This window comes from Erythrolamprus reginae, chromosome Z (assembly GCF_031021105.1).
Source record: "Erythrolamprus reginae isolate rEryReg1 chromosome Z, rEryReg1.hap1, whole genome shotgun sequence".
Classification (NCBI taxonomy): domain Eukaryota; kingdom Metazoa; phylum Chordata; class Lepidosauria; order Squamata; family Dipsadidae; genus Erythrolamprus; species Erythrolamprus reginae.
Window position 1 is genome coordinate 51,550,395 of NC_091963.1, and position 14,957 is coordinate 51,565,351.

General features: G+C 37.4%; 1 protein-coding gene across 6 annotated transcripts in view; it reads left to right on the plus strand.

Annotated features, from left to right (window-relative positions):
* KAT2B (lysine acetyltransferase 2B) overlaps positions 1-14,957 on the plus strand; it is a 221,346-nt gene that overhangs the window by 178,931 nt on the left and 27,458 nt on the right. For 4 of the 6 annotated variants that reach the window (XR_011556813.1, XM_070727254.1, XM_070727259.1 and 1 more), the window contains exons 10-13: positions 1,674-1,885; positions 3,708-3,834; positions 10,664-10,774; positions 11,441-11,584. Coding sequence is in view for 5 of the 6 variants with exons in the window: in XM_070727254.1 (XP_070583355.1) it covers positions 1,674-1,885; positions 3,708-3,834; positions 10,664-10,774; positions 11,441-11,584 (594 nt within the window). In the remaining variant the exon portion in view is untranslated. The remainder of the gene's footprint in view (positions 1-1,673; positions 1,886-3,707; positions 3,835-10,663; positions 10,775-11,440; positions 11,585-14,957) is intronic. The other 2 variants (XM_070727256.1, XM_070727258.1) reach the window with 1 other exon arrangement.

Below are 14,957 nucleotides of genomic sequence, written 5' to 3' on the forward strand. Positions count from 1 at the left end.
CAGAAATCACAGGCTGCCCACAAACAGTTGAGGACATTTTTCCAATCCTTATATGAAGAGACACCAAAATTAAAACAAAATATTTTAAAAGAAGAGAATCTGCTCTCTAATGGTGCTAAATTGAAGAAGATTGAAGCTGTCAAACAGGGCATAAAAGATAGCCAAAATTTGGCAAAAACCCGTTAAATACCAACTTTGAACTCTTATATTTTTTCAACAACTTGAAGGAAAGTGCTGTGAACTGGAAGTCCTCACTGCAGCTGCGTACTTAGTATACCTGCCAAAAATCAACCTGAAAGGCCAAGTAATGTTTAAACTACAGCAGCCTGAAGATTGTTGTAAATTCATTTTTGAGGCTTTTTTTTTTTTTTTGGCAAAGTTTGAGCCGGAACCATGTAAAGAGGACTAGGTACATGAGGTTTTGCCAGTTTATAAAGCCTTACAAGGTGTGCAGGTTCTCCAAACATACTACTGAAACTGCCACATTTACAGCTTCTGGAAGTTGGTCCCAAATCTCATTTTTGCTGACTCAGCATTTTACAATCCTTTATTTGAGGTCTCCTAAAACTCCCAATTTTTAGTCTTTTGAACTAAAATTTTTCATAGCATAGGTTTATATCATAAAGAAACTATGTGTCAAATTTCATCAAAATCTGAGATGGTAAGGTGGGGATGATTTTTAAAATTGGTCCACTTGACATTGCAATTGTTAAGCAAACAAGATGTTTTTTATGGAAACTGGGAAAAAAAATCTTACAAATTGCCATCACATGATCTCAGGATGGTGCAACCAGCCATAAAGTTGAGCTGGTGGCCATGTGCCCAAAATATGTCAGACTATCAGGAGAAATATTTTATGATGATCAGAAATGTTTTACAGGTCATAAAGTACTTCTTTCAAGACCATCATAATTTCACGGTCATAAAAAGACTGATCACAAGTCGAAGACTATCACTATGGTTGATATTAAATAATTTAGTGGTGTTTTTTAAATGCAAAATAAACAACTGACTGCTGGCTATTCATTAGTTTCTAAATTTAGGTGTTTGTAATTGAGAAGATATTTTAAAGCAGCGACCTCTAATCTTTTGGGTGCCAAGGACCACTTTCATAGGGGGTAGTTTTCCCAGGGACTGGGGTGTATGGGGGGGGGGGTATTTGGTTTGTATACTGCCTGGGTCCTGTGTGTCCATGGATGGTGCTCGCTCACTTAGGTGGCCCAGTTTTTGGTGGGCTGTGGATGGTGTTGGTCATGGCCCAGGGCTTGGGGACCCCTGTATTAAAGGACACAAGTAATGTTGAATTATATTTTGTTTTACTTTTAAAGTAGAAAATATGTGAGGTTTTTCATTTTTTTAAAGTATTAGATATAAGCAGATTGACAGAAATATTTTTTTGTGTAGTAAGAACTTGTAATGGATTTTTAAAATCCATGTTTTACATGGTAAACATCTAGCTGAATAATTTACTAAATATTTAGCCTGAATTTTTTAGATACGTTACTTACTTAGGTGGAGATGCAACCTTAAACAGAAGTATGTGTCATCAAATAGATGAAAAAGATTTCCAACTCCATTTACTGAGAGACGTATTAACTATATTTGAAAAGGTAAAAAAAGGATTCCTAAAATAAATGTTGAATCATTTTTATTTTTATTTTATTTTCTTAAAGCAGACTAATTTCCTGTCTGCACACTCAGCCCGGGATGAAGCTGCAAGATTGGAAGAGCGTAGGGGAGTGATTGAATTTCATGTGGTTGGAAATTCCTTAAATCAAAAACCAAATAAAAACATTATGATGTGGCTGGTTGGCTTACAAAATGTATTCTCGCATCAGCTACCCAGAATGCCAAAAGAGTATATTACTCGTCTAGTCTTTGATCCGTGAGTATCATCTCTGGTTTCTTTTTCAAAGGGAAAGGTAGAACAAGAAAGGGGATAATATTTATTGAATATTTTTAAAAGTGGAAAACAAGCTTTTAAATCTAGGGACTGTTGATTTGGGACTTTGAACAACAGTAACAACAAGGAAGTTGACAAATTAGCTATTAGCTAGGTTTCTGTTTGGCTAAGTGTAGTGGTTGTAATTTTTTTGAAAAAATTCTTAAACTTTGGACAGGCTAAAATATTGAGCCAAAGATTAGGATTCACATTTAGTGATTCATTGTAAAGTTTGTTCCAAATAATAAGAAACTGGAAATACTTAATTTTTCACAAAGATGATATATCATTAGAACAGGAATGAGGAAAATTTGGGCAATTAATGCTCCCCTCCAAAATGTTCTCTGGAAAATTAATGTTTACTCTTCAAAATTATGACAATAAGATGTCCCTAGCACTGCCTCTTTAAAAACCCTTTTTATCTGCTTAGTAACTATACTTAAAATCCTTTAAGACACAAGACATGGCTATCTGTAAGATTGCCTGCCTCCAATTAACTCTGTTTGCCCCATGACATCAAGCAGAAGGATGAGCATGCTTCAAGTCTCTTTCATGAAAACAAATGTTACCCATTTGTGACCTAAGGAGTGTGCCTTCTCTGTGATACATCTGGGCATTTGTTTCAAAAGATTTGGAACATTATCAAGATAATTGTTTTTTGCAGTTTGAAATTTATAGAGTATAAAAAATGTGTTGAAAAGATTGTCAGAAAAGGATACCTGCCAGAAACCAAGACAGTCAGGAAGAAGCATTCTTCATTTTTCTGGCAAGCTTCCACAAAAACTACTATCCTTTTCACTCAGTCACATATAATTCAAACTATGCTAGGAGTATTTTAGAAGTTTATATGGACCCTACTAGTAACATGAATGAGAGTGTGACAGACCTGGGCCAGAGTGTGATTGATGTGGATCAAAAATTGCCTCCCTGTGTTTGTGAAACAAGTAACCCAATTGATTTAGAGGAGATAGGAATGCCTACAATTCTGGTAAAGGCTTGAATGATGATAGACTACAGGCTGAAAATCCAATTCTTCCCAGTCAGACTAGGAAGACTTTTAGTTTTCCTTCTCTCTGGAAACAGGACACAAAATAGAAGTTTGCATTATTCAATAGAGCTGTTTCCATCTTGAAGAAATGAGTTGTTATTCCAGTATAATAAGATGGGACACGAGATAATCATTTGAAAGGGAGCTTAGAAAATGCAATCAGAATATTTTACATTGACGTAGTATCAGTTTTCTGGACACCTTCTTTGGAAAATAAAATCTAATCTAAAGCAAAATCTATGCAAAAATATTCTCTTTATAATCATTATGGCTATGAAGGTACCAGTGGTGGGCATCATTAATAAGTATATTAATCACTTTAATTTATTTATTTATTATTGTCATTGTACATTGTATCTGAACAAAATTCACATAATGCCCAAAGACCAGGCCCAACACACACAACAATCCTAAAAACATGCCTCCATCCAGCATAAATTCTCCACCATGAGGAACCCAAGCATCCACACAAAAGATCAAGTAATACTGTCCAACAGCTCACTGATGGTAACCCTGTAGTTCATTGTTAAGTGATTGTAGCTCTGGGATAATAAGTATTCGGAAAATGTGTGATCCGAGTTTTAATTGTTCTGTATCTTTCTTCCTACTGAAGTCAATTATAAGTTCTTTAGTTTTTTTGGTGTTAGGTGTAAGATTATTTTCTTTACACTTCAGTGTCAGTTATATATGGTTTATATGTCAAAATGTATAATACAGGAAACACAAGACCCTTGTATTAATAAAGGATGGTCGTGTGATTGGCGGTATCTGTTTCCGGATGTTTCCATCTCAAGGATTTACAGAAATAGTTTTCTGTGCTGTGACTTCTAATGAACAAGTCAAGGTAAAAGTAATATTAATGGCAATATCAAGCATGTATTGTATAAGGCACAGCAGGGATGGATTCTAAATTAACTTGTTGCCAGTTTGCTTCCTTCCCTGCCACATGGCTGCATGCTTTGGGCACACAGGCATGCAAAGTGCAAAACAATCTGAAGAAATTATCTTGCCCAAACAAGATGGTGATGCATGCACAGTGCCGAAAATTTGGTTTCTGTGCAAGTGCAGAAGAAAAAATTTCAAAAGAAAAAAATTAATTGTTTTTTAAAAGATGGCAGCGCCCCCAGACTGACACCAATTTATCCAGTTCATTTATTTGTTTGTGACATTTATATACTGCCCATTTCCTTTTTTGGGGGGGGGATTATACATTTTTTATTTTTCACACCCTACAGAGATTCCAATTTACATAGATCAAATCTAAATATAATACAATACAATATCAAATGCCAAATTCTTAATCAAACTAATCATTTTTTTCTAATTATTTATCCAATTATTTCTGGTATATATCATTCATCCTGTGCGACCTCCTTTCCAAATGATATCATCCAGATTTTAGATAATGTTCTTCACTTTCATTTATATTTAAAGTGCTATAGCTATCTAGATTTCTCTTGGCTATTTGATATTTTTCCTAACTGTGCCATCGTGCTTCAGTCCCTTTCTAGCGTTCTTAGAAAACACATTCCTACTTTCATTTGAAAAAAAACCCTCATTTTATCGTAGCTGCCCTTAACAATAGAAAATATCCAAATTCATGTCTCTTTAAAAGCCCAGGAAGGGAAAAAAAATTGAAAAAGGAAAAAAAGAAAGAAAAAAAGAGCAGAAAAAAGGAAAAAAAGAAGAAACACTATTCAAATCGTATCTTGATCTATACATAGGAGGAAAGGTTGTTGTTAGAAATTTTTAAATACATTTCCTACTCAATTCCTTTCACTTCTTTCATTATATCAGTATATCATTTCTGCTTTAACAGATCAAAATAAATATAAATCATTATTATTCCACTATTTTGTGCGAAAAGTATCTTCCATTAAAAAAGACCAATGTATTAATATTCTTCCCTAATCTAAATATTTTCCACTGCCATTCTTAGTGTGGTAATCTTCCGAAATCTACAAAACCCGGTGCTAATCCCAGTGCAATAATCTTCCCTAATCTGTGTGTCACTGTCTTATCAGTGCAATAATCTTCCCTATTCTAATTATTTTCACTGCTAAATGCAGTGCCATAATCTTCCCTAATCTATATATTATCTCTAATTCTAAATATCTTCCACTATCAAACTCAATGTGATAATCTTTCGTAATCTATTGATTTTAACTCTTCGTTGTTTCATCTGTCTTTCCCTATAATGCCTAACATAATTAGTGCTAGTTATTATCCCATATTAATCATACTCCTGTTATTGTAGCTCTCCTCCCTTTTCTTTTCCCCCTTCCTCCCACTTTGTTTATCACCATAAATCAAATAAGCAATTTATAATTCAATCAATCAGAATAGTAATAAAAAAGAAAAGAGACAACAAAGAAAAGAAAAACAGATCATCCAAAAATAATCATAATCATTGTCAAATATCTCACCTACAGTATATTATTCGCAATGATCAAAGCTATTTTCAATTTTTTTCATTTATAAGGCATTAAATTTTCTCTTATATAATTCTTCCATTTTACACTTTATATCACTTGCTTATATATTTGTTTATATAGAGAGAGTATATATATATTCATTGATAAGCTCCCATAAGATTAAAATGTTAATAAATCCCATTCATTATGTATACTCAATTCTTTTTATAATTTATAACTTTGTGAGAGAAAAGAGAAAAAGAAAGTGCTAATATCTTTTAGGGATTGGGGGTGGAGTCTTATGGCCGCAGCACCGGGATATTTCCCTCTCTCCTGGGAAATGTCCCCAAGTCCCATTGTCCGTGGGTTCTGGTCCTTTTGGTCCAGACCGGATCTCTTCTTCAGGGAGAGTGACACATGAGACACTGCAATTGGCTTGTCTCGCACCGACTGTGGTGAAGCCGGACAGGCAGCCATGCCTGTTCCGACACAGCTGTGCAGACTACGCAAGCCGGGATGGTAGCCAAATGATTCCATCTGGAAAGAGAATTGGAGTAGTTACCTGCAGAGGGGAAGAAGGGATTTCTTGTCCATAGTGGTAAGAGGAGAGTGCCTGAATGGGAATTTAGACTTTTGTTTTTTGCTTGGTTGGTGGATGGAGTTAAAATGGCCTGAGATTGAAGAAAGCAGCTATACAATATGGCATTTCAGCGGAAGATTTGAAAGTAGCGAATTCCCCTTCATTTGATTTTTCCTAACTACCTAATTGGTTTTCTTCGAAATTCATCTTTTGGAATTTGGAACTTTAAACTTCTGTTGTAGAATCCTTATCTTTCTTTTCTTCTATAAAAAAAGAGCATAGTAAGACCGAAAGTTCAAATCACTAAAACTGGAAGGAACTATAAAAGAGCTATTCAGGGAAGATTTGGAAAATTGATCACTTAGTGACATTGTGTAGCCAGAGGAAAGATAGCAATTTGCTACAGGTTTAAAGACAGTATTCTTGCTGTGCAGCTAATACATGGAAGGAAGATAATGCATGGAAGGAAGATAATGCATGGAAGGAAGATAATGCATGGAAGGAAGACAATGTTCAAGATGAAATTATTTGAACTGAATAAAACTGATTTGATCTAATTGGACTGATTAATTTGACTGAAATTACATTTGGACTGCCTTATCTGACTGAAATTACATTGAATAATATAAAGTGAAATTATATACCGTATTTTTCGCTCCATAAGACGCAGTTTTTTTCCTCCCAAAGTAGGATGAAAAATCAGCCTCGTCTTATGGAGCGAAGATGCAGGCAGGGAGGGGGGGGGAGGCTGCGAATTCGGAAGCGCCATCCCGCCGGCTGGCTGGCTAGCTGCTGCCTGGCCCACCGTTCCCCGTAAGCTACGCCCGTGAGCAGGCGTGCACCCCCAAATACACCCGAGCGCCCTTTTCCACGGGCGCGTGCTCCCCATCCCCCTGCCAGCCCGCGGGGAGGTGGGCGGGGGCGGGGAGGTGTGGCAATAGGAGTAAAGGGAGCCGCGGCCGCCCCTAGCTTCTCCACGCTGCCCTATTGCCCGCCCGAACCGCCTCCTCTGCCACCTCCTGCGTTTGGGCGCGATCTGCCTCCTCTCCTCTGCTGCCTCCTCCTGCCTTGGGGCGCAATCTGCCCCCTCTCCAACGTGGCTGCCTTCTGCCTTGGGGCGCGATTCGCCCCCTCTCCTCCGCCGCCGCCGCCTTCTGCCTTGGGGCGCGATTCGCCCCCTCTCCTCCTCCGCCGCCGCCTTCTGCCTTGGGGCGCGATTCGCCCCCTCTCCTCCTCCGCCGCCCCCTGCCTTGGGTGAGCAATCCGGGAGTCCGGGACAGGGTGGCTTTAAGCCATGAAGAGAAAACGGCCGACTTTTCCCTGCTGCCGGAGCCGTTTCCTCTTCATGGCGCAAAGCCACACAGTCCCGGACTCCGGGATTGCTCGCCCAAAGCAGGAAGCGGCGGAGGAGGAGAGGGGGCGGATCGCGCCCCAAGGCAGAAGGCAGCCATCTGCCCAGACAGAAAGGAAACAAGAGAGAGAAAGTGAGAAGAAGAGAGAGAAAGAGGGGGAGAGAGAGAGGGGGGGAGAGAGAGAAAGAGAGGGAGAGGGAGAAAGAGAGGGGGAGAGGGGGGAGAGATAGCAAGAGAGGGAGAGAGAGAAAGAGAGAGGGAGAGGGGGGAGAGAGAGGGAGAGGGGGGAGAGATAGCAAGAGAGAGAGAGAAAGAGAGGGAAAGGGGGAGAGAGGGAGGGAGAGAGAGGAGATAAAGAAAGAGGAGAGAGAGAAAGGAAGAGAAAGAAAGAAAGAGGGATAGAAAGAGAGAGAGTGAGAGATGCTCAGTGAGCCTTTCTTTGAAGTTGCCTTTCTTTCTTTCTTTCTTTCTTTCTTTCTTTCCTTCTTTCTTTTTCTCTCTTGCTCTCTTGCTCTTTCATTCTTTTTTCTTTCTCTTGCTTTCTTTCTCTCCTTCCTTCCCTCATTCCATTTCTTTCATTCCCCCTCTCTATTTTTATTTCTCTTTCATTTTCTTTCTTTCTCTCTTTCTTGCTTTCTTTCTTGCTCTTTTTCTTTCTCTCTTTTACCTTCCCTTCCTCTATTTCTTCTTTTCTTTCTCCTTCCTACCTTCTTCCCTCCCTCCCTTCAGTCCTTCCTCTCTTACTCTCCCCTTTCATAAGTTTCCTTGCTTCCTTCCTCTGTTCCTGTCCCTTCCCCCTTTCTTTCTTTCTTTCTTTCCTTCCTTCCTTCCTTCCTTCCCTCCCTCCATTTCTTGCTTTCCTTTTCCTTCCTCCCTTCCTCCCTTCTTCCCTCCCTCACTCCCTTCTTTCACTCCTTCCTCTCTTCCTCTCCCCTTTTTGGCTCAAAATATTTTTTTTCTATTTTCCTCCTCTAAAATCTAGGTGCGTCTTATCAGCAGGTGCGTCTTATAGAGCGAAAAATACGGTACTTTTAAGAATTAAATACTTTTAAGAAAATTAAAATACTTGTAAGAATATTTAGAAGTTACTAAAGTTATTTGCTGCTCAATTCCAATAGAAATCTGGTAGCTCATAATAATAATTTAAAAATGTAATATATAATAGAAACAAAACAGCAAATAACGATATAAAATATATTAATAACCCCTTAAAAAAACATGCGTACTATCAGTCATTCCTAATCCAAGGCCTGCCGGAAAAGCCAGGAGATCTTAACGGCTTTCTGGAAGACTGGTGGAATGGGGATAGTACAGATCTCTGGAGTGAGTTGATTTCAAAGGGGCAGAGCCAGAAAAGGCCCTTCCCCACGCCTCCACCCGCTAGCATCGTTTGGTGGATGGGACCTGGATAAAGCCAGCTCTGTGGGCACTTATTGGCCACTGAGAGGTATGAGGAAGAAGTAGTTGGGCTTTAAATGTTATAACCAACACCTTGAATTGGGTCTGTTGCATTTGTGCCATGACGTCAAGAAGCCTGTGCAGTGAATTGAGTGGGTGGAGAATCAATCTGTTATGGGCACAAGCCTCTGGAGTGAACCCCAACTCAGAAATCACTTATTTTATGATAAAAATCCCACTCTTTATGCTGAGCATAAAGAGGAGCAGTTATTTTTCTCTTTAGAGCTAGCTGTAATCTATGTCCGGAAGAGCGTCAAAAGCTCATTCTTATCTGCATTCCTGAGATAAAGCCCATTCGTTTACTTAAACATATGTGTCTGCTCACGAAAGCTTTTCCTAACACAGTATCCAAAAATGATTGTCTTTTTGAAGCAGAAATCATAGTTTTAAAGCTTCGCTCAAGGACACCCCCAGTTTCACGTCTCTTCTATAGAATGGCGTTGATTCTCCATGCCCCACTTCCCACAATCCTTTTCCCTTATACTGCCTGGAAATGACATCACACCTCAAAGAGGCTAAGGCTGTAAGCCAATATCTTTTACTCTGTAACTCCTCTCGCCTTCAGAGCATTCTGTAGCAAGGATTGATCCTATTGCTTCCTCACTCTCTGACTGGGACTCCCACTGTCACAGCAACCCCCTCTAGTGGTTCCTCAGGCTCACTCAAGTCACTTTCTGCCTCACTGTCGCTCTCTGCTTCACCTGGCACTCCCCCCCCTCTCTGCTTCACCTGGCACTCCCCCCCCCCAGTGTATCCAGAGAGACATAGCTCGTCCTCCTCAGAATCTGACATAACCCGAGGTGGACAAGGAACACTCACAACACTAACCGAACAGAACAATCAAGGAAATTTAACCTCAGTAGTATGCTAAGTCTAATTTATTAGCAGTCTAAGTAAATAGAAAGCAAAAAGTCAAAAACCAAAATAAAACAAAGAAGCTTTGTTCTAAAGCAGATGAACTAATAATGAAACTTACCTTCACATGGACATGCAAAAGTAATAATACCATCTGATTGTGGGAATGTACCGCAAACTTTATATCACATTGTGAAAGAATGCCCCTTCATAAGGTTCCCTGGTCTCTGCATTATCTCGAGGGCACTGCTGTCCAATGGCTATACCATCTAGATAACTGGCTATAAGCTTAAGCATTCTAGTAATTGCTCATACATGATTTAATTTTATTAATAATTTTATTCATCATTTGTATTATGCATTTTTAAAATAATTCACTTTATTGGTGTTTTATATTTTGATACACATTTTATATGTTTTTTAAATTTTTATGCACTAATGTGTATTCTATTATGTCTTATGAAATAAATAAATAAAGTAAGTAAGCAAGCAGTAAGTAAATAAGTAAATAATAATGCCGGGAAAAAAGGAAAACATGAGGGGAAATTATAACATCAACCCTAAGAGCAAGTAGTATCATGTGCTTCATTAAAGGTAGGGGGGGGAAAGAAAACCAAAATAAAAAAAGAAACACAGAATCAATAAAATCCTTCCTACAAGTTACAAAATAAGCTTACACAAAGATGCAGCATCGCCTGCAATATTTCCCTATTCATTCTCTCAGGAAAGATAGGCTTGTTATAACTTCCTACTCTAGATAGACCTGACTGCAAAGTATTATTTTGAAAATAGTTTTTGGAAGCAGGGTTTAACATGGCTCATGCAATGGGAAAAGAAAATTTGATAATTGTTACATCTGCCAGTTGACGAAAAATGTTGTTCTCACATACACTTCTTAGAAGTCCACAGTATTGCTGTATTTAAATTGCTTTATTGCTGCAAACTGCAAGCAGCCAAGTTTTAATACATTGTAATCCTCAATTGATAAACTGTCATCATAAATTTCTTTGCAAGGGTTATGGAACACACTTAATGAATCATCTGAAAGAATATCACATTAAGCATAATATTCTCAATTTCCTTACATATGCTGATGAATATGCAATTGGCTACTTCAAGAAACAAGTAAGTAGAACTTTGGGAGTAATTTTCAACCTGTGTAGCAAAATAAAATTTGAATAACTATTAAACCCACACGGAAGACTTTCAAAGTGATCTTATTATCTGAAGGAAAATATTATTATTTGTTGAATTTAAAGTCTATTGTTAATGTACAATTGACCTAAAACAAAATGTTCTGGCAATACAATCAATTGTATTACAGTATTTTTCATTATTGTATTAAATACTAATCTTTAACATGCAAATAATTTTTTTTGGTTACAGATGATTAATTGAGCACTAAAAAAACTAAAATTCTCACTGTTTCTTTGTAACAATAGTTCATTCCAAGGTTGTATTTTCTATTGCTATTAGGTGAATCCTCCGTGTAATATTTGTTTCTCCCTCTTGCTGTTTTTGAGAGCTGACAGTTGCTAAAAGAGCTGTAATTATCTCTGGATATTTACCACTGATGAATTACATAATGATCTTGAAAACATATATTATATATCCTTTCTTCCATGTATAATGTGATATTTTCATAAATTTAAATTAAGAATGATTGATAGTAACTGATCTGTCAGGTTGCTGAATTGCAGTTTCCAAGTACATGAAGAAAAATATCACTGTAACATATTACAGTGAAGCAGTAAGCAAGTAAAAATATATTGGTTGTTTTTTTCCCCTTAGGGCTTTTCAAAAGATATTAAAGTACCAAAAGTAAAATATGTAGGCTATATCAAGGACTATGAAGGAGCAACTTTAATGGGATGTGAATTGAATCCAAAAATCCCATACACTGAACTTTCAGTCATCATTAAGAAACAAAAAGAGGTAAAAAGTGATTTTCCCCAAAAAATATATACTAATCGTCTATTGAAGTGTTTTTAATCACTTCATTAGCAAAATTACTCAGGAGTTAGGATAATTGTATAACATTTAGATTATTTTTTTATTCCAGTGATACAGTACAAATGATACTAATTTTTCATGGAAAACTTTTGAAGTAAATACATTGCTTGAAACAAAAGTAGAATGACTCTATTTCCCTTTTGTTTGTTTTCTGAGTATCATAATATTTAATATTTAACATAATATTTAATGATTACTTGACAATGGATTTTTTGTTTTCTATGGATGGATATCATTATAGATAGCCCCTACTTAGCGACTGCCTCAGATAGCAATCATTTCAATGGCACTGAAAAAGTAACTTTGCAACCATTGTCCATATTTATGACCTTCATAGTGTTGGTTTTTTCTCTCTCTCATCATGCATTTGCCATTATCATTAGTTGTATATATTGTCTTTTAACTGTCCCTAAAAATGCTAACTGCAAATTCAGCTCTTAATTAGTTGATTAGAACTCTTTGGCTAGCTCTTGCTGCTGCCTGACATTGACAATACCTAATATATTTTAAGGCTTCTTTGAATTCTAAGCAACATGTTGCTCATAGCCATGAGTGCATTAAATAAATTACTGCAGCACATTCTTTTCTATGTGTATTCCCTATTGCGTATCTCTTATACTATATATTTTTTTCTGGAAAGAATATAAAAATCAATTCTTTTCTTGCTAATTATCCCAACACCAAAGGATAGGGAATGGGGAGAAAGAGCTGTAAGATTTACCTTTTTATCCAGCTTCCTTGTGAGTCGCATTCTGGAATCCTTCCCTGCGACTTGGGCTCACCCAGCTGTTTGTGGTTGTAGCTTTCGGATACATGCTGTAAAGATACACCCACAAACAGCCAAGCAGCCCCAAATTTATTAAATGCCATTCAGAATCACTTCAGGAGAAATGGTTGGCCATATAAATTTGGCCAACAATAAAAATATTTTTTTTTAAAGCTGAGATAAAATTGTAAGCATAGTCATGGTCCATGATTTTTTACTTAATGATTACTTTGCTTAGCAACCAAGTTTCCAGCCCCAACTGCAATTGCTGAATGATGACTCCCTGTATAAAAACGGAGTGCCCTCTTCTGTCAGGGAGAAAGTAAATCACCAACCTTGGGTATGGGAGATTAGTTCTGCCTTCCTATCAGTGATTTTGATCAATTGTTTTGAACTGAGGAAATAATCTTGAAAGTCCTAAATGTCAATGCCATAAACATCCGAGGGGGGGGGGAGAGATGATAGGATTGGAAAATTCTTAAATCTGAGAAATCCAGAGTTGTCAAGTTCTGGTAACTCAGGGAACAAGAACACCTTGGGTTTCTTCAGTTATTTGTTGCTAGTAGTGTAATATAACCGAATCTTGAAAAACACCGGAGCCAACTTATACTATCAGAATTAAGTGGGGTTTCTTTTAGTTTCTTGTTTTCCTCTCTTTATAGATTCATAGATTTTTTTTCTTCTTCCAATATTGGTCTTGGTTTCAATTCATATTCTGCACCATGAATAGAATCTTTTAGACATTCCACCACACCGCTTCCTCCTTCACTTTTTCATTCTGCCATAGAATATGTCCTCCTCCCCAAAGAAGGAGCAAGCATCTTCTCTATATCAAAGGAACAATCTGAAATTAGATAAATCCAGATAAATAGTAATGTGCCCCTACTTCCCACAGTAAAATATTCATGGTGTATGCATTGTGGGAAATATTGAAGAGAATATTGAGCCCTTCTCCTGATGATCAAAAATTTATCACAAGGCAGTTCAGAGAGAAGGTTATCTGGAAATTGTCAGGAATGCAGAAATTTATTATATGTAAATTTCTGGAAATGGCAATGTCAGAACAATTATCCTGTTGACAAGATATATCACCACACAAAACACAGCGCTAGTTTTTCCTGTCTACCTATTCATCTCCAAGTGAGTGACACTAACAAATAAATATAAATATGCAGTGCAGTACCTATTGCTGGAGAGGGAGAGACACATACTGTGTGAAAGCTGGTCCTTCATCCAGAGGGGTGGGGGGAGAGATTATACAGTATATATGGGATTTTATGTAGAACGTTGATCTGAGTCCTGACAAATGAACATTTTTGTTGTAAAATAATCCAAGAGATCCACTCCAGTTATTATGGGATATATAAAAGACTGGGAACATAGAGATCACATGGCGATCATCATTCCATCCCTAACTTTGGCGGGACCCAGAAGAGCCTTCTCTGTGGCGGCCCCGGCCCTCTGGAACCAACTCCCCCCAGAGATTAGAACTGCCCCTACCCTCCTTGCCTTTCGTAAGCTACTCAAAACCCACCTCTGCCGCCAGGCATGGGGGAATTAAGACTTCTTCTCCCCCTAGGCTGATACAACTGTATGTATGGTATGTTTGTACGTATGCTGGTTTTATACATTAAGGGGTTTTAAGTTAGTTTTTAGTATTGGATTTTTACTGTATATTGTTCATGTACGGTATATTGTTCATGACTGTTGTTAGCCGCCCCGAGTTTTCAGAGAGGGGCGGCATATAAATCCACTAAATTGAATTGAATTGAATTGAATTTTTGGAGTATTCCTCTCTGGATGCAGTGAGGGCCTTATGTTATCTTTATGTTCCCAGAGTCTTTTATACATCTCATAACAATTATCGCTTAACCAGCAAAAATGTATAAAAAATTAATTCAGTGAACTACAGTAGTCTTTAATTTAGGACCGCAACTGAGCCCTAAACTTCTGTTGTTGAGATAGTTGTTAACTGAGTCACCAAGCAATTGATTCTTTTGGATGCAGAGACAATAAACACTTCAATAAATAAAGGGATTTAAGTGTTATTATTAGCTCAAGCAAACGATTTTAAAAGCATTTCAGCTTTCTTGCTTTGTGACGCAACAATATCTTTCCTTAAAGCCAAACTGGAGGCTTCAGGGGCATTCCAATCATTTCAAATATAGTTTCTGAACTGCATCTTCCAACTGTTTGATGTTTTCCAAATGGACTCATTATTAACCTCTTCCAAAAATATACCAAGTTCCCAAATTACCATTTGTTTAATGTTTAATGTTGATAAAATTAGTATACATTTCTATTGTTTCATTGAAATAGAGGTTTGTGCTCACCTTGACCTTCCTTATCTTGTTTTAGAATCATTTTACTTCTATATTCAGTAGCTACTTCAATTGTGACTGGATAGATTATCTCCTGATGTTGTAGTACAGAGTAAACTGCAATAGAGAACAACATATTTCAGCACTTTTGAACAGTTTATTGAACTAAAAGTTTTATCTCACTGAAAGGATGGTGGGAGGTAAAACT